The sequence below is a fragment of the Oncorhynchus mykiss genome, chromosome Y, assembly GCF_013265735.2.
Source record: "Oncorhynchus mykiss isolate Arlee chromosome Y, USDA_OmykA_1.1, whole genome shotgun sequence".
Taxonomy (NCBI): Eukaryota; Metazoa; Chordata; class Actinopteri; order Salmoniformes; family Salmonidae; genus Oncorhynchus; species Oncorhynchus mykiss.
Genome location: NC_048593.1, coordinates 25,582,069 through 25,607,509, shown reverse-complemented (window position 1 = coordinate 25,607,509; position 25,441 = coordinate 25,582,069). Strand labels below are relative to the sequence as shown.

Genomic DNA, 25,441 nt, shown 5'->3' with positions numbered 1-25,441 from the left:
TTGACTCTGCTGAACGCTATTATCATGTGTGATACTGCCTGATCTAGCTTTTGTCTTAATGCTGTTACAAGAAACCATGTATAACATGTTATGTAATCGAAAAAATACAATTTAATGTCATCAAATGTACAAGTATGCATAAATGCCCATGAGAACTTATGATCATCATGTAACTAAACATAGGCCTATACAATCTGCATTCATGTATATACCAAATATCAGTGGACACTGATATAAAAAAAAAAGTCTGATTTTGTGATACTGAGGAAAATATGTAAAAGTTCAAACGCAATTATTTTTCAGAATATAGTTGAGTCATGTTTTTTCCACGTGTGAGCAAGCGAGGAAGAATTCAGAACATGAACAACTGCTGCCAGAGCTCTCAGCGCCACTAGTGCAGAAGACTTGCCCAGTCACACATGTGGATGGGATGGTGCTGAAGGGACAGCGCCCTTCATTGTTGAGCGGGGTGTGACGTGGAAAAGTCAGAGGTGCTCTGACTGCCTTTTGACCCCATTCTGAAGATTCGAAGTTTTCAGTTGACCACAATTTAACCCAATAGTTACATTTATTGACGTAGTTTTCTCACTACCTCTCCGGTGCAAATCACATTAAGACCAGACCAGTGTATGAGGCTTTTGATTGACGTCATACCACTCTAAGTAGTAGGCTACTCTTAATCGATTGGGGCAACAGATGAGCTACATTTGATTAAGAAAGCATTGTCTGTCCTAGCTAGTGAGTGCACTGTTCATTTTTGGGCATTACTTCCGGACAGACGGCTCTGATATCCTCCAGCTATATCTGAGCACCATTTACCAGACACTGTGGAGTTTGCTCGCATCTTAAAGGTAAATCTTCTCAGCATATCTCAACCTCACTCATTCATTGCGCATTTGGGATGGGAATTAGGTTACTAGGCTGGGCAAGTTACTGGATCATTTATTCATGTTTTGCATTTAGGCTGTGTGTTATACAGTATTTTCTATCTACATGAGAAAGCAATTATGTGACTGCAAGAGATTACATTTGGTCTCAAAATCGTATGGGTATAGAAAATTATAGGATATAGTGAACATTTGGTGCATCTCTGTGTAATTGCTTGAGATGAGCTCAGGAAATATTTGGACTTGCATTAGCAAATATTTAGCTATTTTCGATTTTACAGATAAAATAATGTCGCACCTTTCCTATTAAATTATGATGAATGATATTCTTCCCTTTCGCACTGAGGACAGAAACAGTATTTTCATCCAGCGCTGATACCGTTCAGGGACGACCACCTGCGCTATCAACCGGCAAGGCGGTGGCTGTCCAAGCTTAGGGTTCGCAATTCGCAAGCAGCGCTACAAAGGATCAGAACTCATCAACCCCGCTGTGCAATCATGTCGACTACCGGGGAAGTCCCTGCCTTCTTCAAGAACATGGGCTCGGGTAGCCCCATGCCACGGCAGAAATTCTGTGGCATGTTCTGTCCAGTTGAAGGTTCTGGCGACAGCAAGACGTTGGATTTCCAGTCACTGCCGGGGGGCAGTAGAAGGAGTGACGGACAGGTCATTGACAGGCAGACGGACATCTCCCAGCCAAGGGTCGAGATACGGGAGAGCAGAGGAAAAGCAGCCCTGCAAAACCTGGATGACAGGGTAAGAGCTACAGATTTTTGTGCTTTGTCACCCTGGATGAAATGAAATAAAATAAATGTATTTCTTTCTTTCTTCTATATATGTATGTCTGTCTGGCTCCCACAGATAAAGCAGAAATAAATCGACACAGTCATGCAGAAAGGAGTTCACTGGGATCTCTAGAAACTTCCCAATCGGTAAAAAAATGTCAAGTCGCTTTCCAAACCATTTAGCTATTGCCTTTACTCAATCAATCAATGCCAGGGCAATTAATTATGCCGACCTCTTGAATTACTGCGTACGAAACATGACAACCATTATTCTAAATGAGGAAAAATTGACACAAACCTGGTTAATAAAACATTTCTATTACACCAAATTGCAGATACAAAATATACACTTACAAAAATACATCTCCCAACATGTTTATTGCTCATTTTAAAATAAATTCTAGCCTAATAAAAATATTCAGACAATAGCAGAGTAAAAACGACCAAAATATTATATTATTTATATTATTACCATCATCAATTACAATCGATCAGGGAATTATTTTAACCTAATAATTTAAAAACAGAACAATGGGCCTGTCTACAAAATGGTTGAAATGGGTGAAACAGCACCGCGCATGGTCAACTGGTATAGTTGATACATTTCGCCAGTTCCAAACGAGATCTGGTCCCTGCAGATGGTATAGCTTCCGCATTTCGCCTGGTTCACACGTAATCTGGTACCTTCAGAATCGGCACCCTCTCCGGGTATTTTGTAGGATACTGGGTTGCAACATAAACTACCAGTTGCATAAAATTACTTGGTTATTTAGCCATTACCTACCAGGCCTAGAGGATAAGGTTTTATAGGCTATTTCATGTTATTGAGGTATGGATCATTGACTATAGGGAAAGCAAATCCAGAGCAAGGATAGCACACAGTGATCATTCAAATCACCTTTCAACAGACGGGACATTATCAGGTGAAGTTTGCCTACATTCCCCATCAGGCTCTGTGATTGGCCATTACTTCCTGTGCTATGCTGGGTGGAGTAGCCATCAGAGGGAGTAGTTCCTGTTGTGAGCTGGCCGAGATTGATGTTCCATAGGGTCCCTCTGCAATGGGTGTAGGCTATAGGTCGGTGGAAAAAAAAGCTAAGCTAAGCACACACCTCTGACAGATCATCTACTACTATAATACTCTGCAAATATCCTCTGATTTATATTCCATTTCTTGAGTAGTCTAATGTACTAATTTCTCACAATCTGATACTTTTCCATACATTTATATAATGTTTTATATACTTTAGAAGTATTTTTTAAATATTTAACCAGGCAAATCGATGGCATAGGAACAGTGGGTTGGTTACCTGCCTTGTTTAGGGGCAGAACAACATATTTTTACTTTGTCAGCTCGGGGATTCGATGTAGCATCCTTTCGGGTTACTGGCCCAACGCGCTAACCACTAGGATACCTGCCGCCCCAGTATATCTCTTTGTATTGTTGATCTATGCTTTTTGTGTGGTTATGATGACGTTCTTACGCCAGATTCTTCAACGATTACATAAATTTATATCCAGGGCAGGCAGTAGTGGTGTAGCTAGCTGGAGCCTACTACTGTACTGGAAATGGCATAGTGCCTGACTTTTCAATGGATCAGGGCGGGGTTCTGCGCATGCACGTTGGGCTTCGTCCAGAGTATATGTCCCTCCCTCCCTCTGTGTCTGAGTCGGTCTGGCAAGGTTTGGTGCATCGGCGGAGAACAGGAGAGAAGACGTGATCTGGAGCTGCGATTCTTTTCCTAGATTCTGCGAGCGGTGGCCTCCCCCTTTAGGACGCACGACTCCTTTTGGAATTGTACCCACTCTTTGCTGCTATTTTTTTCTGCCGATTCCACACCGGCCTTATCCACCCGTCGCGCCTCAGTATTCTGAACATCCATTCAATTGATAGCGGTCCACTAAGTGCAGCAAGAACAGAACAGCGAAGATGTCTGGGCAAGGCTATCAGGGCAGGAAGAACATTCCCCGCATTACAGTGAGTTAGGAAAACATGTATTCATTCCATTGAACGAAATGAACATTGTGCATGTAACCAATTAACCTACAACATTCGCCACTCACCAGTGAAATTGGTGAAATTAGGCATGTGGTCCGTAGTTGAATGCTCTCTCGGGTAGACCTACAGCTCAGAGGTGAAGGACCTGTTTGCATCAGCTGTGAAATAATTTCTGCACGAGCTCTTGGTTATAGGCCTTTAATAAGGTGCCTATAAATAAAATCGGGTCAACACACGTAATCTTTCAGAGCATCTATTTCAAGGAATTATTTCAATTGTCTTTATTTGACAACATGTAAGCCTGTGGTTGACTGTCCACGTTTGAATAAGCTATATCACATGGCTATTGTAAAACTATCCTTGAAATCCATGTTGTCCGTGAATCATTTTCACGCATAAAAGGCAGTCAGCGCACTGCTGAGGTTTCGCGGTCGCGCGTTATTACATTTCCACGCCGATGTTCTTTGTTAGGGAACGGTGTCTGGCCGGTTATCACCGCAAGCCAACGAGTGGAGCAAATGCAATAGTTTTCTCGCAACCGCCCATCCGCTGCAATGTCGGGTTCGCTTTTCTGCACAATGCAAACTCGGATAATTCGGTTAAATGATTTATTTAAAGGCGGGGTTAGGGAATGCAGGCCGTTATTGTTGACGGATTTTGTGTGGTTTGGGTGAGGCAGCCCTGTCTTTTTCCCCAGGTTATTCCCGAGAGCCGGGAGAAATCATGGCGAAGAGAGAATAGCGGTAGGCCTATAGGATAATAAAAAGAGAAGAAGAATGGGAGAGGGGCGGCAGTAGCTCCAATTTCCTTCCTCGTCTCTTACCTTCCACAGTAATGAAGGGAAAGGGGCAAAAACTATAGACTACTGTCTTTCCATATTGATTTCGCTGAACTGGATCATTAATAGGTTTTCGTCTCTAAAACTGTACTGGTCTATGAACTCCTCGTGGTCACAATAAACTACTGACCCTCATGGTTCCCCACCCCAATGCAATGATCCCATACCTGAATACACCCTTATAAAAGACGTGTAGGCCCACATGTCATAAAACCTACCCTTTCATCGAAAATATGACCTAAAGAAAGATCTTTAACAGTCTAAGCTTTTGGGGGGAGAGCGCCTCTCCTCATTGTGTGTGCATGAGCTTTGGTGTGGACAAAGAAAGCACTTTGAAAGGGGCTTTGGCTGGCATCCTGGTGGGTTACTCCAGCAAGCTGTCAGGCTGGCTGAGTCTGACACAACTGGAGCAGGTTTGCCCTAAACTCCTGCCATATCCCTCACCCTGCTTATGTGGATACTACTAACCTTGTGGGGGGACACAATTCAGTCCCATTCAAAATCCTAACCCGTACTCTTACCCTAGCTCCCAACCCTAACCATAAAACTAACCCTAACCCTAAATTGAATTATAATTCATTCTAACTTTCACCCCAAACCCCCTAGAAATAGCATTTGATATTGTGGGGACTAGCAACATGTCCCGAGTTGGTCAAATTGTTGTTTGTTTACTATTCTTGTGGGGACTTTTGGTCCCTACAAGTATAGTTAACACACACACACACACACACACACACACACACACACACACACACACACACACACACACCCACACACCCACACAGCCGCAGTGTGTGCTACTGTGCCACACCCCTGTGGCAGGGAGCAATGAGCACACTGTGTGTTGTCTGTCTGTCTTAAAGACAGCCTCAGTCACACACACTTATGGAACCACACAATCCCCTTATAATCCAAACATCTGCTGCCTATCCAGGTCGTCCCTGTCCTTGTTTATTTCATTAATTTACCCATAACATAGCCATCGGTCCCAGGACCAGTGGCCAGTGCGTGTCACTGGGTCTAATTGACTGTCGTATCAACTGTTTCAAGCTAGATTGATGACCATGCGTATGAATGTGTTTGCGTTTGTATATCAGCTGTGTGCACAGTCAAAGAGAAGCTCTTTCATTCATTCTCATCTTCTTGCTCCGGGTTCTGTCTTCATCCAGTTCTGGAGTAGACTCCATGATGAGCCTAACTGTTAAAGTGTTAAATCAGAGGAGTCATAGTAGCCCTAACAGTGATCAAGATAACTATAAACGGATATAGAATGTATACTCTGGACCAGGGAAAGAGACAGAGTAAGAACAAAGTAGGGTAAATCTAACATACTAAACAATTCACTGTAAAACCAAACACACAAAGGATGGATGCTACTTTCTGTATTGCAAGTTAATCCAATTGTGTCGTTGTTTTTACACACACACACACACACACACAGAGATTGGAAAGTCAAAGGCCTAACAAAGGACAGCAGGCAGGCTGTCGTCATCAGCTGGAGTGGTCAGCTGCAGACTGCAGAGAGAGGCAGACTGGGGAGCAGCACACTTCAGGGCCTCATAAAATATGAATCTCATCCTAAAATCACCACCTGGGACTGCCTTCAAAAGATGACTCATTCAATTCCTCCATGAATAAGATTATTTTAATTTACAGTCAGACACACTCAAAGTTACAGTTGAAAAAGAAGGAAACATAAAATATTTTTAGATGTATTTTTATTCAAGAGTAGAACTGAAAGGGCTCCTGTATAAAGATGATGGACTTTATTGCAGGATTGACATGTCATGAATACTTTTACTGAGAGAGGTCTTCCTGTGGTTCCCAGGCTCTGGGGTCAAGAGTTCAGGAGTCAGTGCAGGCCGCATTGGATGCCTTTTTACCCAGAAGATCCTGTCTCTTCCTGTTATATCAGTCTCTCTTACTAAAGACAGTCCAGCCTGGCATTTTCCTACAGTAATCCCGCAATGCACTGTGGCCCGTGGCATTCCATGTTCACACATTACACAACGCACACTCTTGGTTCTAAGGGCCACCGGCCACCTGCCATATATGCTGGAAAATATAATCCAGGATATCCCCATTCATAAACCCTCCAGTGTGAGGTAGCATGTATTTATGTCCACTTCACCAGCTGGGCACAGGAAGATAGGGGAAGGAAAGCAACTGGGATGCATGCATTCCTCATGCCTTATGGTGCCCCAGTGCAACCTGGGATTGCTTCCTGACAAGCAATGTTTCCTTTTTCTTTAAGAGGATCTGGCGGCCGCTACACAGTACTTCTTTAGTCAGATTGTTGGCTCCACAAAATCCATACTTCTAAATCAGAGCGTCTGTGCGGTGAGATTAAGAGTACAGTAACAGTCATAGTCTACGTGTCTTAAACCAGACAGCCACCCATCAGCAGTTCCAGGTCCAAGAGACATAGAGCTGACGGGGTCTGAGGGCGGTGTCCAGGTTTCCCCTCCACTGGAAACAAACTATTGGATCAGTGGCTGTGATTTCGATGAGTCGGCATGCTTGATGCTTCTCTACCCCAGCTGTAGCACATGTTTCCTGGGAGTTTTCCGCTGGGAGAGAACAACACATGCTGTTGCCTGGTTACCTCATTTGACAGCATTAGTCTTCGATCTAGGAAGGCTGCTCAGGCCCAGTAGATGAACATCTTTGCCTAATGGTTTAAATGTTCAAATTTGCTGATACAGCTTTATTTAGGCATCAGTATAGTTTTAATCTAAGCCCTCTATCACATGATACACTGGATTGATCTTCCACACACTGTGGAAAGAGGACTGATCAATGCTACCTCACTCAGTCTATCTCTCTGATATACAGTAAGTCTAACCTATCTAGGCTCTTGTCTGCTGCTGGGCTTGTTATTGGTTCAGATCTGATTTTGACCATAGGGACATTTTGAAAACTTTATTCTTCACTTAAATCTTAATTGAATCAGTTATTATTTGGGTATTTTTATCAACAAAGATGTATGGGCTGTGTTAGTTGGTCAGAGATGATTAATGAACATTGACCAACAACCATAGGCATATTATTTGTCTAAGTTGAATTGATCATTTTTTGTTGTTGAAACCCTGTCCACATCCTCTTTGTGTGTGGCTGGAACTTGTTCTTATCCAGGGAAGGTCACTGTCATGGTTGGCTCAGGTCCAGTAAAATCAAAACGAGATGCTCTCCCACAGCATGATGCTGATGGTCGTCACAGGCCAAGCAAATGGGGACTTTCTCTGACCTGCAAATGCATCTTCAAATATACAGTACCAGTGAAACATTTTGACACAGCTACTCATTCCAGGGTTTTTCTTTATTTTTACTATTTTCTGTATAGTAGGGTAGTAGTGAAGACATCAAAACTATGAAAGAACACATATGGAATCATGTAGTAACCAACAGTGTTAAACAAATCAAAATATATTTTATATTTGAGATTCTTAAAAGTAGCCACCCTTTGCCTTGATGACAGCTTTGCACACTCTTGGCATTCTCCCAACCAGCTTCATGAGGTTTTCACCTGGAATGCATTTCAATTAACAGGTGTGCCTTGTTAAAAGTTAATTTGTGGAATTTCTTTCCTTAATATGTGTGAATCAATCAGTTGTGTTGTGACAAGGTAGGGGTGGTATACAGAAGATACTCCTATTTGGTAAAATACCAAGTGCATATTATGGCAAGAACAGCTCAAGTAAGCAAAGAGAAACGACAGTCCATCATTACTTTAAGACATGAAGGTAAGTAAATCCAGAAAATGTCAAGATGTTTGAAATTTTCTTCCAAGTGCAGTCACAAAAACCTTGAAGCGCTATGATGAAACTGGCTCTCATGAGGACCTCCACAGAAAAGGAAGACCCAGACTTACCTCTGCTGCAGAGGATAAGTTAATTAGAGTTAACTTCACCTCAGATTGCAGCCCAAATAAATGCTTCACAGAGTTCAAGTAACAGATCACGTCTCTTCATCAACTGTTCAGAGGATACTGCCTGAATTGCCTTCATGGTTGAATTTCTTCAAAAAACTTCAACTGAAGGACACCAATAAAAAGAAGAGACTTGCTTGGGCCAAGAAACATGAACAATGGACATTAGACCGGTGGAAATCTGTCCTTTTGTCTGATGAGTATAGATTTTTGATTCCAACCGCCATGTCTTTGTGAGACGCAGAGTAGGTGAACAGAAGATCTCTGCATGCGTAGTTCCCACCGTGAAGCATGAAGGAGGAGGTATGATGGTGTGGGGGTGCTTTGCGGGTGACACTGTCAGTGATTTATTTAGAATTTAAAGGCACACTTAACTAGCATTGCTACCAGAGCATTCTGAAGCAATACGCCATCCCATCTGTTTTGCGCTTAGTGGGACTATCATTTGTTTTTAAAAAGGACAATGACCCAACACACCTCCAGGCTGTGTAAGGGATATTTGACCAAGAAGGAGAGTGATGGGGTGCTGCATCAGATGACCTGGCCTCCATAATCACCCGACCTCAACCCAATTGAGATGGTTTGGGATGAGTTGGACCGCAAAGTGAAGGAAAAGCAGCTGACAAGTGCTCAGCATATGTGGGAACACCTTCAAGACTGTTGGAAAAGCATTCCAGGTGAAACTGGTTGAGAGAATATCAAGCATGTGCAAATCTGTCATCAAGGCAAATGGTGGCTACTTTGAAGAATCTAAAATAGAAACTATATTTTGATTTTGTTACACTTTTTTGGTTACTTCATGATTCCGTTCGTATTATTTCATTGTTTTGATGTCTTCACTATTAGTCGAAAATGTAAAAAATAGTAAAAATAAAGAAAAAGCCTTGAATGAGTAGGTGTTTCCAAACTTTTGACTGGTAGTGTATACATTTTTTTTTATACCTACAGAGATCCTACAATTCAGAATCGAATGGCTAAATAATACATTTTATGACCATCTTGAAACAATTCCATATGTTAGCTTAGTAGATATTGCGATCTAAGGGCTTAAACCTACAGGGGTTAAACACAAGAAACCGCTAAGTAGGATGAAATAAGAAGAAACATGGAATAGGCATACACATTTATATACGGAAATACTCCACAGCAGATTTAATTTGAAAGCACTTGACTGTTGTTATCTTGGGACCACATTTTTCCTGTAACTTTCCTTGCCGTTTTTGGTAAAGTATGAGTATCTAAAACTGAATGTATTGTTGTTATATCATGATGGCTGTCTTACACATATTTGTAAGAGTGTGTATGAATGGATTTCAGTAAAGACTTCCAGTTCACACATCTAATGGCACGACAGAAAATGATGTAATGATAGTCAAACACATGACTCAGTTGTTCAGTGAATAGTTGCCAAAACAGGATGGAGTCTTGCCAGGCCCTGTAGCACAGCATTCTGCTCCACATAGATGTGAGAATAGACTGGGTTCATCACTCCTGTCACATGAGTCATCAAAAATGACAACTGCTGATATGCATGTGCCAAGACCTGACATAGTCATCTCTAACAAGACATTAATTGGGGGTTTGTTTGAAAGAGAGTGTGTTTCTGTGTATGTGTCTGTGTTTAATAAAATGTTTTTTAGCTGGCAGGGAACAAGTAACCACCTTTATTGGGGAAAATATACCAAAGGATGTCAATGTCACAGAGAGGGGTTTTCTATTCTTTAGCCCAAATGCATTTTGGGGCGATGTATTGTTTCCCTTTGGAAAGCAGTTCTGATTGGGGCCAGCGTTTCTAGCAGGGAAACACACTAGCTGCTGAAACTCAAACAGAGCAGCCTTTGTTTGTGGAGGATGCTAAAGGGCTCGTGACCAGAATGGTGCCACTCCCCTTTTGGAGAAGAGCCCATCACCACTGGGGCAACACAGTGGGGGTGCCAGGGGGTCAGGTCCCCCCCTCTCTAAGTCTCACACAGAGAGAAGTGGCCTGGAGACAGAGGCGTGGATGATTGATTACCAGGTCTGCATCCTGATTGCTCCCTTATTATGCCCATTATTCTGTCAGCCAGTCAGGGTGAGGATGCCGGAGGGGCGTGTGCATCATCATCATCAGTGCACTCCGCACCCTAATTTGGAACCATGTTGGTATCAGCCTAGCTGGTAAATTATCCATTAGAAGATGTATATTCTGGATTTTGTTCCTGGTCACGACATGTTGTATCCAGCTGTCTGTAATAAGCACACTGTAGTTCTGCTTCTGCATTCACTTTGTCCCTTGCTGTATTAGGATGTGCATGAAGCATTGCTCACACAGTTTCTCTTTAAGACTCTGTAAAAGCTGCTGCTGAGCTCCGATCCACAACCTGCTGTGTATCTGTCTTTTGCTCCTATTTAACTCCTACTTCCTCTCTCCTATCTCTCTCTCCCAAACACATACTTTCTGTCCCTTACTCTGTCCCTTACTCTGTTTCACACACACACTGTAATGGTAGAACGAGCTTCACCCAAGATCTGGTGCTGATTCATATCTGTGCATTGAACTAAAATATAAATTCTTACAGCTCTGCTCTCTGCTCTCTCTCTCTCTCTCTCTCTCTCTCTCTCTCTCTCTCTCTCTCTTATAACAAAAGCCTAGATCATTGTGGGAGGACACGTGGTTCCTTATCAACACAGAACTCACTTGGACAAAGCCTAATATAAGTGTGACGCGACAGAGCAAAACAAGGCAGAACGTCAGATAATGCTGTGACAGTGACACATGTTGTTTCACTGCCCAATATGTCAGAGAGGTAGTCATCTGCATCTTTTGGCCATGGTGTGGGTGACAGATGTAGGATCTTACATTTGAAAAACATTATCCTGCAGTTACAGTAAATGTGAATTATTATGTAGATTCTAATTCATGGACATTTTTATAGGGTCGTGATACATATTTCGTAAGGGAAAATCATGTCTGAAATTTCAATGTGGAAATTACAAACTTCAGAAGCTTTTTTTAAACCTCAAATGCGCTACGTTCTCCTGCAACAGGATAAACAAATGAAGATCCTATATTTTGATGTAATATGTTAATAGCACAGTGCTAGCTGATGCTTCCTGTAAAGAAAGTGGCTTGTACTGCGGTGGTGCCAAATACAATACTCACCCTCATAAGCTCATTTTAAATGGTCACAGAAAGTCTCAGGCCATTCTGTGTGTGTTACATTCTGGTGTCTGGCATTAAAGCCTTTTCCTGAAAGAACACTTACTTCACTGTGTTAATTCTGTGAGAATGAAGAGGAAAGGGATGTGTTTACTAACTAATAGTTATATTATTTGTATGATCTTCTAGAGCGATCGTCTCCTGATCAAAGGGGCGAAGATCGTGAACGATGACCAGTCCTTCTGTGCTGACATCTACATGGAGGATGGCCAGATCAAGTGAGTTTCACAACAACACCTCCTGAGGTTCACTGGCTCTGCCTCCGAGAGGTTAACTATCTCTGAACCATCTTTATTATTCATTACACCTAACAATGGTCGTTGTTCGGTTTTACAGAGTAGTTTACAGAGTAAGTGCAGTCATAATGATAACTCTATTACAACTATCTATATCTCTATTTCTGTTCCTTCTCTCTCTCTCTCTCTCTCTCTCTCTCTCTCTCTCTCTATCTCTATTCCTCTGATTTCAGACAAATTGGCGAGAACTTGATAGTGCCCGGTGGGGTGAAGATCATCGATGCCCACGGGCGCATGGTTATGCCAGGGGGTATCGATGTGCACACACGCTTCCAGATGCCCGACCGGGGCATGACCTCAGTGGACGACTTCTACCAGGGCACCCGCGCCGCCCTGGCAGGGGGCACCACCATGATCAGTATGTACACTACCACCTACACCCTCTCTCTCTTCCCTCTCTTGAGAGGCATTGGGAGGGTGCAGTGCCAGCTCGATCTATGGCAGCGCCAAGTCCTGAACCCATAAAGACCCATCCGTTACAGAGTGTTAGGCTTGCGTGCCACCAGGTGCTGCTGAGTGCGGTGAAAAGTAGATGAAGGAGACATTCAAAACCATTTGCAAGTCGTTTATCCACTCTCCTCATAATTGCTCAGTAATAGCGTGGCCTGGGCTGAAGCATTCCTAGAGTTTAGATGCCTCAGCACTATGCCATCTGTTCAGGTCCCCTTCCCTCCTCAGCAGTCACACAGACTCCTGGAGAGTTAGATAGCTTTGTCCTATCATGCAGAATGCTGACTCCTGCTGACAACACTGCAAAGTCCACAGAACCAGCTATGTAAATAGTTCACACGTCTCACAGCCCTACAGTTGCTGTACAGTACATCCTGATGGAGAACAAAAAAATGATGCAAGACCCAGATATAGCCGTTTAATCTGAGCTACTTGGCAGGGCTTGGGGCGGCAGGGTAGCCTACTGGCTAGAGCGTTGGACTAGTAACCGGAAGGTTGCAAGTTCAAATCTGTCGTTCTGCCCCTGAACAGGCAGTTAACCCACTAGGTCGTCATTGAAAATAAGAATTTGTTCTTAACTGACTTGCCTAGTTAAATAAAGGTAAAATAAATTATAGTCGAAAGCACCCCTAACATTACAAAGGAATATTTTAGGACCAATTCGCTAACTAATTGTATGTGTCTGTGTCCACTAGTTGACCACGTGGTTCCGGAACCTGGGGCCAGCCTGCTGTCAGCCTTTGAGCAGTGGCGTGAGTGGGCGGACAGCAAGTCCTGTTGTGACTACTCCCTGCATGTGGACATCACTGAGTGGCACAAGGGAGTTCAGGAGGAGATGGAGGCCCTCGTCAAGGACCACGGTATTGCCACACCCAGTACATATGACATCCTATAGTAGGTTAAGATTAGTTGTGTTTTCTCTTTGTGTATGGTTGTTACATTTCCCAAAGATTGGTTTAAACATGTACGTTTGTTCAGTCTAGTTGGGTCTCAGTCTGTTTCTTCTACAACCATTATTGGTGTCTTTGTCTATCTTTGTTTCTCTTTCTCACTCCCTGTACCTTCCTCTGACACGCCCTCTCTTTTCTTAGGTGTCAACTCTTTCTCACTCCCTGTACCTTCCTCTGACACGACCTCTCTTTCCTCAGGTGTCAACTCTTTCCCACTCCCTGTACCTTCCTCTGACACGCCCTCTCTTTCCTCAGGTGTCAACTCTTTCCCACTCCCTGTACCTTCCTCTGACACGCCCTCTCTTTCCTCAGGTGTCAACTCTTTCTCACTCCCTGTACCTTCCTCTGACACGCCCTCTCTTTCCTCAGGTGTCAACTCTTTCCTTGTCTATCTGGCTTATAAGGATGTTTTCCAGCTTACTGACTCTCAGGTATGACTTCCTTTATCATACGGTAGCTTTTTTGACGTTGGCTCCCTGTTTGCTTCACTGGAAACACACAACGATCGCTACCATCACAAAGATCATTAACGGTTATAATAATCTTTAAGAATATAGTATGAAAGGAATTCAATTTATTTCGCACCTCATTAACCATACTATTAAAAGGTATGTGGCAAAATGAAACTGAATGCTTAATAAATTACACTGTATGACATCATATACTCTAGCGCTTAAATCCAGCTGCTTCCCATGGCCTGCTCTGGCTGAGGGCTGTGGGCTGGGTTGATGGTGGATGGGGAGGCTGATGCAATAAATGTCTGTGTGGGTCCCCAGCGGGTGTAAAGGATGATAAAACAATGCACCAGTCCATGTCTCTGTCTCTGGTAAAAACAGATTCATCTTGGACGCAAGGCTCATTTGAAAACAGCCTGTGTTGGTCTTTGCAGCTGCCGGAGGAATGCATGGAGGCTGCCCAGGCCAGAGCATTATACTCTCATTTGTGCACGTCTCCCAAGGAAAACGATGATAGCTCTTTATTTCATTTCTGGCTGTTGGGAAACGATGACTCATACTAGACTCATACATCAGTCATACATCAGTAACTGGTTTTACCACTGATGCATCTGTGAGTGTATGAGTTTTACATACTGTGTGTGTGAAATTGACAAGTATGCTCAATTAACTTTACAAAACCATGACAAGATGCCAAGTTTGTCTGTGTGTCTGTTCTATGATCCATCTGTGGTTGTCTGATGATGCTGACATGGTTATTTTCTGTAGGTCTATGAGGTGTTCAGTGTGATCCGGGATCTGGGAGCCATCGCTCAGGTCCATGCTGAGAACGGAGACATCGTGGCTGAGGTAAGACCTGGGGCTAACAATACACCATTTACTGGACTATAAAACCCTATTTACTATACCTAACACCGGACAATTTTAAAATATGCCTGTTATTTTCCGTTCAGGAGCAGCGTCGTATTCTGGAGCAGGGCATCACTGGACCTGAGGGACACGTCTTGAGTCGTCCTGAAGAGGTAGGATGCATCAGCATTTTACTTCCTACCTCTTTCTGTTTTTATCTTCCCTTTTTGTTTCCCAAATGTGTCCTTGCAAGGTCACCTTGACCTCTGAACCCTGGGTGTCTATTTCAGGTGGAGGCCGAGGCTGTCAACCGCTCTGTGACAGTAGCCAATCAGACTAATTGTCCCCTCTACATCACCAAGGTGATGAGCAAGAGTGCTGCTGATGTCATCGCTCAGGCCAGGAAGAAGGGTGAGACACTGTTTCTAGGATGTTTGCTAGGATACAAACATACAGAAAGATGAAGGGAAGATGCACACATGTGAACCAAAAGAAGGGAGAGACACCATATTGTTTGCGTCAATAACATCATTTAAATCTGTAATCACATCATGTTTCTGATTGGCCTTGGAGGCACTGTTGTGTATGGGGAGCCAATCACTGCCAGCCTGGGCACAGACGGCTCACACTATTGGAGCAAGAACTGGGCCAAGGCCGCCGCCTTCATCACATCCCCGCCCCTCAGCCCAGACCCGACCACGCCCGACTATCTCAGCTCCCTGCTCTCCTGGTGAGAGCACTAACTCAATGCATTGACACTACCAAGCCTGTGTCTTCTGTCTGGGTTGTCCGTTTCGTCTTACATTGATTGTTTAAAAACATCTCAGACGAGGCCTTTTGCCTCTTGCCAGGCCGTCATTGTAAATAACAATGTGTTCTTAGTTGACGTGCCTGGTTGAATAAAGGTTCAATAAAAACAAAACTGGATTGGACTATGAGGACAAATACCCATATTCATGATGTAAAGTGTTATCATGGTAACAATATCAAGTCGGACAATCATCCCAATCTGACCCCAGGTGTCACAGTCTGTTTGCTCCCCTCAATGTCTCCTCTCCCATCCTAATCTCTTTCACTGTGCCCTCCTCTCCAGTGGGGACCTGCAGGTGACTGGCAGTGCCCACTGCACCTTCAGCACTGCCCAGCGTGCCGTGGGCAAAGACGACTTCACCCTCATCCCTGAGGGTACCAACGGCACTGAGGAGAGAATGTCCCTCATCTGGGATAAGTGTGTGGTGAGAGATGAATACATACTATATACTATACAATACAGTCACATATTCTCACATACGGTACTTAGAGTGGAACATACTGACATGTAGATATAGTGTACAGTATGTGTATTTGTACACATTTTTACCTTACACACTCACATGTCCTAACAACACAAAGTTAACCGCCTGGTCTCTGTTTTCACCTGGCCCATCCAGGTGACAGGTAAAATGGATGAGAACCAGTTTGTGGCGGTCACCAGCACCAACGCTGCTAAGATCTTCAACCTGTACCCCCGTAAGGGCCGCATCGCTGTGGGCTCTGACGCTGACCTGGTACTCTGGGACCCAGATGTCATCAAGATCATCTCAGCCAAGAGCCACAACTCGGTCAGCCAGTCACACACTACGCACAAATACTGTACAGTCAGAAAGGCATAATCTACTGTAAATCCAGCCATATGGTATTACATGTTACCACAGATTGATCTTTGGGAAAATGCCCAAAAATAAATTGTTCATTTTCAAACATTGAAGTGAACATAATAGGTTAAATTGTAATAGTTCTATGAAACGACTCTCCATATTGGTCTTTTTATGGTCATCTTACTCCTGACCACATATGATTGGTTGGGTTCCCCAGCACTAGGGCGTGGGCCTTATGTTGACTCAGGGGAGTGATGTCATCCTCAAACTCTGCCAGAGTACTGAAACATCTCATTTCTGATTGTTAGCAGGCAAGTCACACTGTTTGTGTGTGTGTGTGTGTGTGCGCGTGTGTGTGTGTGTGTGCCTGTGTGTGTGTCTGTATGTGCCAGTCTGTATGCATATGTGTTTTTGAAATCAAATTGCTCTAGCTCTCTATGTTCTATGGTTTCTTTCTTTCTGTTTGGTCAGGAAATAGACTCATTTAAATGTGGAAAATTGGTCATTCAGAGAGAGTGGTGTGTTCGTCCGTGTGAGGTGGGATGTCCAGCCTCCGTGTGACTTCATGCTGTTTCTAAGCCCTGTGAAGCCCACCAGATTGCCTAGTCAGCCAGTAGCTTTTAGGAGGTCACACTGGTCACACTGCACACTGCACACTGCACAATGCTCTCCACTGCACACACCCTGTTGTAACTGCCTTGTAACACTCTGCTCCTCGCTGCCTGGCTTAATCAATGGTCTGTTGTTTGGAGAGACTCAAATCTCACCAGCACATCAATGACACTCTCTCTAGAAGGGTTTTTAATTGCCATTTATCTAACCATTGAAAAACACATAGGGAACTGTTAATGAATTGAACATTGGCCCACTATAAAACAACTGCTCCACTGGCACACTAGTACCACACTAGTACTGAACACCAATCAACTCACACAAATCATAAGAGGCTGATTGATATATGGAAATATTGGTCAGATTGAAAAAATGATATACCATATTTCCTCTCCTCCTTTCTCCCCCTATCGCTCTTCCAGAATGTGGAGTATAACATATTTGAGGGCGTGGAGGTGCGTGGCGCGCCCCTGGTGGTGATCAGCCAGGGTAAGATGGTCCTGGAGGAGGGGAACCTCCACACCACTGAGGGGTGCGGCCGCTTCGTGGGCCGGAAGCCCTTCTCCGACTACGTCTACAAGAGGATAAGGGCTCGCAGCAGGGTACAGCACTGTTATGGAACTGTGTCATTCTGGGCTGTGTTGTGCATTTTTGTATTTTATTACCAGCTTGAGTGTTACTGATGTAACTAGGGGAGTGGGTTACAGTCTTTGTTGATACCCTGTATTATGTTACGTTGTTTGCTGACAAGCTGGATGTTGCATTCCACTATCAGTAGGTTTAGGTTGTTTGATCTTGACTCTTTATTCTGCCTCTTCCCTGTTTTCCAGCTGGCTGAGCTGAGGGGAGTTCCCCGAGGCCTCTATGACGGGCCTGTTTGTGAGGTGTCACTCACACCCAAAACTATGACTCCTGCCTCTTCTGCCAAGACCTCTCCAGCCAAGCAGGCAGCAGCTGGTGCCCAGCCTGTCCGCAACCTGCACCAGTCAGGATTCAGCCTATCTGGTGAGGAACACTTGGGTGGATCAATGGATCCATTCATTAGAGATACAGTATCTGTCATTATTTCTCAATCAATCAAACGTCTTTGTGAAGCCCTTTTGATGTCAGCAAAGTGCTTATACAGAAACCCAGCCTAAAACCCCAAACAGCAAGCAATGCAGATGTACAAGCACGGTGAAAGAAACCTAGAGAGGAACCAAGCTCTGAGGGGCGGCCAGTCCTCTTCTGGCTGTGCCGGGTGGAGATTATAAGAGTACATCGCCATTAAGGCCAGATCGTTCTTCAAGATGTTCAAACGTTCATAGATGACCAGCAGTGTCATATAATAGTTGCGCACTATTATAGCTTTGATGATAAACTTTTTCATAACAATGAAAATCCAGTGATATTGACATCCTCCTCCTCTTCTGTATTTGTAGGTGCTCAAGTTGATGACAACCTTCCTCGACGTAACACCCAGCGCATCGTGGCGCCACCCGGTGGCAGGGCCAACATCACCAACCTGGGTTAACAACTCCTATTGGCCACCAGGGGAAATGAGGGCTTGAGGGGAGGGGCATCAGGGACTAGGGGCCATTCCACCAGGAGGCAAACCCTCTAGCTACAGTGCCTGACCAAATCTCCCCTCCTCAATCTCTCAACCCCTCTCACGCTCCCTACATCTTTCCCCGACTCTTTCCCCCCCAACCCCCAAATGCCCCACCCTAGAGGAGATACATAAAAATGATTTGCCTCATTTGAAGAAAAAAAATGAAAAAACAACACTCCTAATAAGAGCACTTTGGACTGTATTATTTAGTGTTTTATACTGTACTTTCTACCTGCCATGTATCATTCAGTTTTGTTTTTTATTTTCATGTTATAATAGAGGGCTGAAGTGAGACTAGACTGAGCAGTTTTAACACGGCCAGAAGGTCAAGACGGTGCTTGTTGCATTTGCATAGAGGAAGTGCATTCCGTCCCTCTTTTCTAATTTTGGATGTATGGTGAATGAAGTATGGAGACACAAGGGCAGCATGTTGTACTTGTGTTTTACCTTCAGATAATAGACGGGTTGGTTGTTTAGTAACAAAACCGACGTGTGTGCAACTATTAGGCAAAACAGACAGTGTTGGCTTAAACTATTGACAACATGTAAACTCTATTTAGTCTCCAAATGTTTATTGAAAACATAAATACATTTGCACAATGAGCATTTGTCTCTCAAATACATTGTTACAGTTGTAAGGTTAGCTAGCTAGCGAATTTGAGCCATATTAGCATAGACATGACATCAGTCAAAACACCTTGAAACAAGACATGGTATCAATATCAAGATTCAACGAGCTGAAACGAGCCACCTACAATTCCCTACATGGCAGCTTCCTGTCATTGTTGCTCGCTATTGGTCCGTTCAGAATCATAACAACGCACGCCTTCCGGCCACATTGATGCGGGCGCATAACTTTCGTTACGTTGTCGGCCAACCCGTCTATGGGCACATTAGATTAGTTGTGCTAAAATTGTGTAGTGAACATGGGGATGCTAATATGACTTCCTCAATTGATATGTTCACTGTCTGTGTCTGCTTTATCTTTGTTCTCTACTGTTTATACAGCTTCGCCCTCCAGTGTGATTTTCATCTCCCACACTGTTCAGATCAGTTCAGCACTGGCTATGATCAACGCCATTTATTGACTTGCTATAAGGAAAATGATTATGAGACTGTAAAACCGTCCATTGTTATCGTTTGAAAATCACTGCACGCTGGTAGTAAGCTGTCCTCGTCCCCAGGCTACGCGATGATACATGAGATTAGTATAAGTCAAACCACTGTAGTGTTGAAAACCTAAGAGGAACTTGTCACTGGTGCTCACCTCATGTCATCCCACCCGTAGCTTTGTTAGATTCTAGATTAAATGAAAAAAACATGCCCCATATTTGAAAGCTGCTTGTGAAGCGGGGAAAGTCCAGTATAGTAGGAGAAGGAGTTGGCGGGAGTTGAATAGAACGCTGTCTCCCAGGGAGAGGCCATTATGGAACTTCCATGAGAGGAGATGTGACTCAAAGTTAGGATGTTGGGAGGAGTGTAGCCGGGTGGAAGGGAAGGAAGAAAGATGTTGGTGAGAATACTAGGGAATGCCCAATTTCTCATAGCCTCATTCAATTCACCCTCTTAGCAAGATGGTGCCACACTCCTTGTACTCAGCTACGCTGTAGTACAGTATGTGTCCACTGCCCATATACCTGGCTCGAAGGGTATTGTGACCACTCACTGTTATGGGATCTTTAAGATCCATAGACCATTTAATTGACAGTGTTGCAGGTAATCACATGTACTGGTCACATACACATATTTAGCAGATGTTATTGCGGGTGCAGTGAAATGCTTGTAAGATAGCATCCTCCCACTGTTCTAGAATGTCCCAGTACCAACCAGTGCATTTAGAAGACTCACGGTCTTTTCTATTCATCCACTCCATTTCCCTTGTAACTCTTTATGTGCCTGAACCCATAGAATTTGTACTGATAGTTTGATTTGTTATTATTCTTATTGTGGTAAGAGAAGGATGTAAGATAAAAATGTAAAATAGCCAGTGTTAACCGATACAAAGGTGCCAGATTTTGTTCTTTGGTATTCCACTGGTAGTGCTCCTGTAAAAAAAAATCTATGCTTAATATGTTGAAAATGTTTGAATGTTTTAGGGTTTTTAACCGTACTTGTTTCTGCTATTTAGTGTCATTCTGTACTTAGTGGCCTAAGGCTGAACACTATTCATTTGAGCTTGAAAGTAGACATGGAGTATTGTATTTCTAACTAGTGTGCAGTGTTATGTTGTGAGGGTCTGGGCACACACACACACACACACACACACACACACACACACACACACACACACACACACACACACACACACACACACACACACACACACACACACACACAGGTCTCAGTGCACCACTCCTTTGGGCCCAGACCTGGAGTGACAGTAATGGTCCTTCACTCTCACTCGTTTTGCACGGTCTGGTTTTCATTAAGGCAAAGCAGTCCTCCAGCTGTTTTTCTTCCTTCACTCGCATGTCGGTGAGATCTTGGCCTAAAAGTTGCCATTCTGCAGTCTTCGCCTTTTCCTCTCCATGACTTAATACAGAGCAAAACACTCACTCACGCTGTTATGCACACACAGACACACACACTGTTATGCACACACAGACACACACACTTGCACGCATGCACTCACGGAACAAGTGGTGTCTGTATGTCCTTCCAGCACATTGGAACTTTGGTTTTCATGGCCGTGTTAAGGTCTCGTAGGAAGCTCTTAAAAGGTAGTCTCTTTCAGGGTAGTAACAGTATCTGTGTTTATGGAATCCATAGCAGGGAAATTAAATGTTGACACTTCAGTGTCACTGCCTACAGGGAATGAGATGAGACAGGGATGAGAGGGAAGGTGGTGTTGAGCTGTCTGCTTGTTAGTGTTCAATCACTCAGGTGGCAGCGTTCAGGCCACTCCAGTGCTTATACTCCAACAAAACTGTCAAATCTCCCATGTGAGATTAGGGCTAGGACAAGTCTTCGTCCTCACATGTGTAGAGTACATGGCTGAGCAAAACATCTCTTTAGTCTACATTTACCTCCTCTCTTCTTCTATCATTCTCATTGAGATATTATGGTCATCATGATTATGATTTTGATTATTATTATCATGATTATTGTTGTCATTATTATTTTTACTATGATCACTAACAATATTTAAAATCGTTGATTCTCCAGATGTTGTTCTCGATCCAATGAAAAACCCTATCCGGTGTATTGGCATCTTTTCAGCATGAGTCTCCTAGTTGCTTGCTTAGTGTTGGAATGCATATCTCTCAAACAGAGGGTGGCGCAGGGTTAAAATTATTCATCCCTCTATTCCCATAGACTGGACTTTTTTCACTCTGATTTGGGGGAGGGGGGAAAGAGGGGGCTGCCGAAGCACAAATACATTTTGGCGGCCAGGCGTACATGAGTCCTCCTGAGACTAAAAGTATGTCTTCGCTTGTTTCCACCCCGCTCTTCCTCTCTCTCTGGCTCTTCCATTGTTGCCACATTGCCTTGACCATGAGGCCCTCCAGGCCTCACTTTTTGTTTGTCATGGCAACGCTTGTCAGATCGTAAGTTACCCATAGCAACCCGTCCAGACCTGGTGCTATTAGAATAACATAGTGCCCGTGGCAGACTAGCTGTATGGAAGCCATGCAGACTATAGAACTCCCTCCTCTCTCTCTCACACACACACACATACACATACACACACCCTCACACTTGTTTTCTTCTCTACCCTTCGTTTCTAAAATGAACTGTTGCTGCAGACTTCACCCAGTTTCAGTGTGTCACCATTTGTATATAAGCTTATGGCTAGTTGGGTGGGATCGACATGCTTCTTCTGACAAATGATTCGTGGGCCCTGAATTGTGTCATTGAGAGGGCGCCACAAGCTTCACATGATAGCAATTACCCAGAACTCCTTTACAAGGCCACATATATCTACCCCCTAGGCACACACTGGTTGAATCCACGTTGTTTCTATGTAATTTCAATAAATGATCCTGAACCAACGTGGAATAGATGTCTGTGCCCAGTGGTACCATGCACCCAGCGCTGTCTGCAGCTGTGGTGGAGCACAATGCCTAAAGCATTGACTCAGATATTATAAACCAGCTGCCAACGCCGGCCTCGCCATCGTGTCCCCTCCATATACACACACACATGAAAGCATACACATAGACACACACAATCCTTCTTCTTGCTCTGTCAGCTTGGATATTTTTCTATGCTATGCTAAATGTGATGTAAGCGAAACGCAGATTGAGAGAAAAGCTTTAGGTTTGAGGTTGCTAATGCTGTTAAAATCCCACCCGCACCCCTGTCCTCCCCCCTCCACCTAACCCCTTCCCATTGTGAAAGTAACTGTGTGATGGTGTTTGTCTTGATGGCTGTGGGGTTTTGAGGATGCTTGCTCTCTATGGAAAGTGTCAAATCCCATGGATGGTGATGTAAAAACAATGATTTCAAAGAATTAAAGGATAAAACAAAACAAAGCTCAGCCTCTGGCATTTTGTGTGTGTGATAGTGAATGTTGTCTTTTGACCTTAGGAGGTAGAATGCGTTCCCTCCATCCTCTCCTCACCTGTGGTAATACCAGTTTGTTTAATGGTCACATCACATGGCCACTGATCATGTTTCATAGGAACATTTGATTTGGCAGTATTTAAGTTTAGCCCTAGTGCTCTGTGTGTTAAGGTTACTGAGAATATCAATGTTTTTGAGTAGGAAATATAGATACACATGAATATTAAGGCTAGACATACAAATCAGTCAAACAATTCCAAACAATTCCACTCTAAATTACATACAGAAACATTACTGAATTGTCAATACTCTTCAATGGTGCCTCTACTTATTCCGCTCATGTACTGTAGGCTACTGTACAACTCTTGAAATCCCCACAGGAACAACGGGCAGCTCAGTCCTGTGAGCGCAAGTACACTCTCATGACACAAGATGGCAGTATGTCCCCTAGTCTGTTTACAGGAGTAAACGGAGACAGCAACATAAATCTATGGACAGCAAGGAAATAAAGATTTAGAGAGGCAAGAATAAGTGTACCTAGGGTAAAGTATTACATTAGAGCCATTTTTGAAGGAAAGGAAATGTGTTGAAATTATATTTATGTTTACAGAAACCATTTTTTATGTGTTTATTGTGACACCTGTGGTTATCTGTATTGCACCAGCAGAGGTTAGCATTAAAGGTTTTAATGGTACCTTTGCGCCAGTCAGCAATTAATAGCTAAACTGTCTGTGATAGATGCCAAGTGAGATAGGCCTACAGTTTTCAACTGTATCTATCTATCGTGTTGTTTTGTGTCTTAGCGTATCATTTCATTTAGCATTTTTGTTGGATAATTTAGGAGTTTACCCTTTCCATAGGGTTTCCAAACCACGGGGCTGTGTGAGTATTAACTAATGCTCATTGTCTCACTTCAAATGGCATCATTCCTAGTACACACGGCTCGACCCTCAACCGACCTCTTGTTTCCACTAGTTACCACAGCCACAAAGTCAAAATTGGCTATGTATTGTGAAAATTCATGAACAAAAATGTGCTTTCTGGTCTTAATTTAAGGTTTGGAATTAGGCATAAGTTTCGCAGCGTGGTTAAGGTTATGGTTAGGTTTAAAATTGGATTTAAGAAGAGACTTGGCTTACGTCCGACGGCAAGTTTTACAGTTCATCAAGGGGATAGGAAGCGGGCTCTCAAGGACAAAGGCAGTGGGGTCTGCTCCCCCGAAGGCCAATGTCTGTGCCAATGCAGAAATCTAATTAGCATAATCACAAAATCCACATAAAAATCTGTCAGTTTAAGCTAGAGATTTCAGGTTGTTTTTGTATTGGATGCGTCTCAATCCACCACATCTGCCTATGTAACACGTCCGCATCTGCGGTGAAAGGTGACAGAGCTAGAGCGATGTTTGTCAGACCATGAGACATCCCGAAAATAGGTCATCTGTAGCGTCTGAACGGTTTGGCCTAAAAAATATTATGAACCACCTATGGAAAAATGAGACTCACGAAAACGATGCTGTTCTCCATTCTGCTCTACAACCCCAAGCCTCTTGAGCGGATCTGCCAACTTCTGTCTATAGAGGCCAGACAGCTTGGATAACACACTAATATGACCCCTCTGTGAAAAGATGAGACCCTCACGAACATGCACATGTTGGTTGTTTTGCTCTAGACCTCATCTGAAGGTAACCCGGTAACAGTTATAATAATTGTTTTAAACATTAAACATTTTAGCTAGGCAAGTCAGTTTTATTTAATTTTTATTTAACCTTTATTTAACCCTCCTGTTGTGTTTCGGTCGAATTCGATGCGCACACACACACACACACACACACACACACACACACACACACACACACACACACACACACACACACACACACACACACACACACACACACACACACACACACACACCACTCCCCTTCTTGTCTTCCATGGCAACCCCCACGGGAACCTTTCCACAATAGAATCTTTCCCCCACGGGAACCACACCTGTTGGCATTCTCACAAACAACATTGTTTCAATAATATATAGAACTTTTCTTCCAGCTCTGGTATATAAAGCTTTTTTGAGGCCTTGCTCACAATTCATTCTGTGGCAGCACAATGACCAAACAATATACTGTATGTGAGGCTCTTGATCATGACACTGGTGAGGAGGAGAGAGGCCAGGAAACTGACAGTGAAGGTGCACTAGAGTAGGAAGTGACAGAAGTTGAAGACAACTTCCACCAAGAGACAACCGATGTCTTCCAGTTGAAAACAACTGATCCAGACCAAGAGACAACCGATGTGGAACAATACAGTGATGAGGATTAGGGCCCTGCTGAGGTTGTTGTTACATTTCGGAATAGGAATAGGAATATGTCCTGGTCTTCATCCCCAGCTGAGAGGAGAGGTCGGCTGCCGGCTGAAAATGTTATCAGGATTACCCCAGGGCCAACGAGATATGCCATATCC

The 25,441-nt window shown here is 43.6% G+C and overlaps 1 protein-coding gene across 4 annotated transcripts; it reads left to right on the top strand.

Moving 5' to 3' along the window:
* Window positions 1-453: 453 nt before the first annotated feature.
* LOC110509871 (dihydropyrimidinase-related protein 2) lies at window positions 454-22,951 on the top strand. 4 transcript variants are annotated; one of them, XR_005040342.1, is made up of 16 exons: window positions 454-851; window positions 1,234-1,643; window positions 11,766-11,854; window positions 12,106-12,290; window positions 13,078-13,242; window positions 13,702-13,763; window positions 14,556-14,636; window positions 14,741-14,809; window positions 14,927-15,047; window positions 15,210-15,366; window positions 15,730-15,871; window positions 16,067-16,237; window positions 17,308-17,340; window positions 17,418-17,487; window positions 17,716-17,890; window positions 18,307-18,601. XR_005040342.1 is itself a non-coding variant. In XM_036967286.1 (15 exons), the coding sequence occupies exons 2-15, from the start codon at window positions 1,386-1,388 to the stop codon at window positions 18,396-18,398; spliced, it is 1,947 nt and encodes a 648-aa protein (XP_036823181.1). In that variant the 5' UTR covers window positions 458-851; window positions 1,239-1,385; the 3' UTR covers window positions 18,399-22,951. The 4 variants fall into 4 exon arrangements, 3 of the variants coding, with proteins under 3 accessions (XP_036823181.1, XP_036823180.1, XP_036823182.1); XM_036967286.1 differs by having other exon boundaries at window positions 458-851; window positions 1,239-1,643; window positions 17,308-17,487; window positions 18,307-22,951; XM_036967285.1 differs by having other exon boundaries at window positions 458-851; window positions 17,308-17,487; window positions 18,307-22,951.
* The last annotated feature ends 2,490 nt before the right edge of the window (window positions 22,952-25,441 follow it).

Excerpts from the sequence above, each read along its gene's own strand:
- LOC110509871 (XM_036967286.1), top strand. The coding sequence starts at position 1,386 with ATGTCGACTACCGGGGAAGTCCCTGCCTTCTTCAAGAACATGGGCTCG. Across the intron at positions 12,291-13,077 it reads AGGGGGCACCACCATGATCA|TTGACCACGTGGTTCCGGAA; the intron begins GTATGTACACTA and ends TGTGTCCACTAG. Across the intron at positions 13,764-14,555 it reads TCCAGCTTACTGACTCTCAG|GTCTATGAGGTGTTCAGTGT; the intron begins GTATGACTTCCT and ends TATTTTCTGTAG.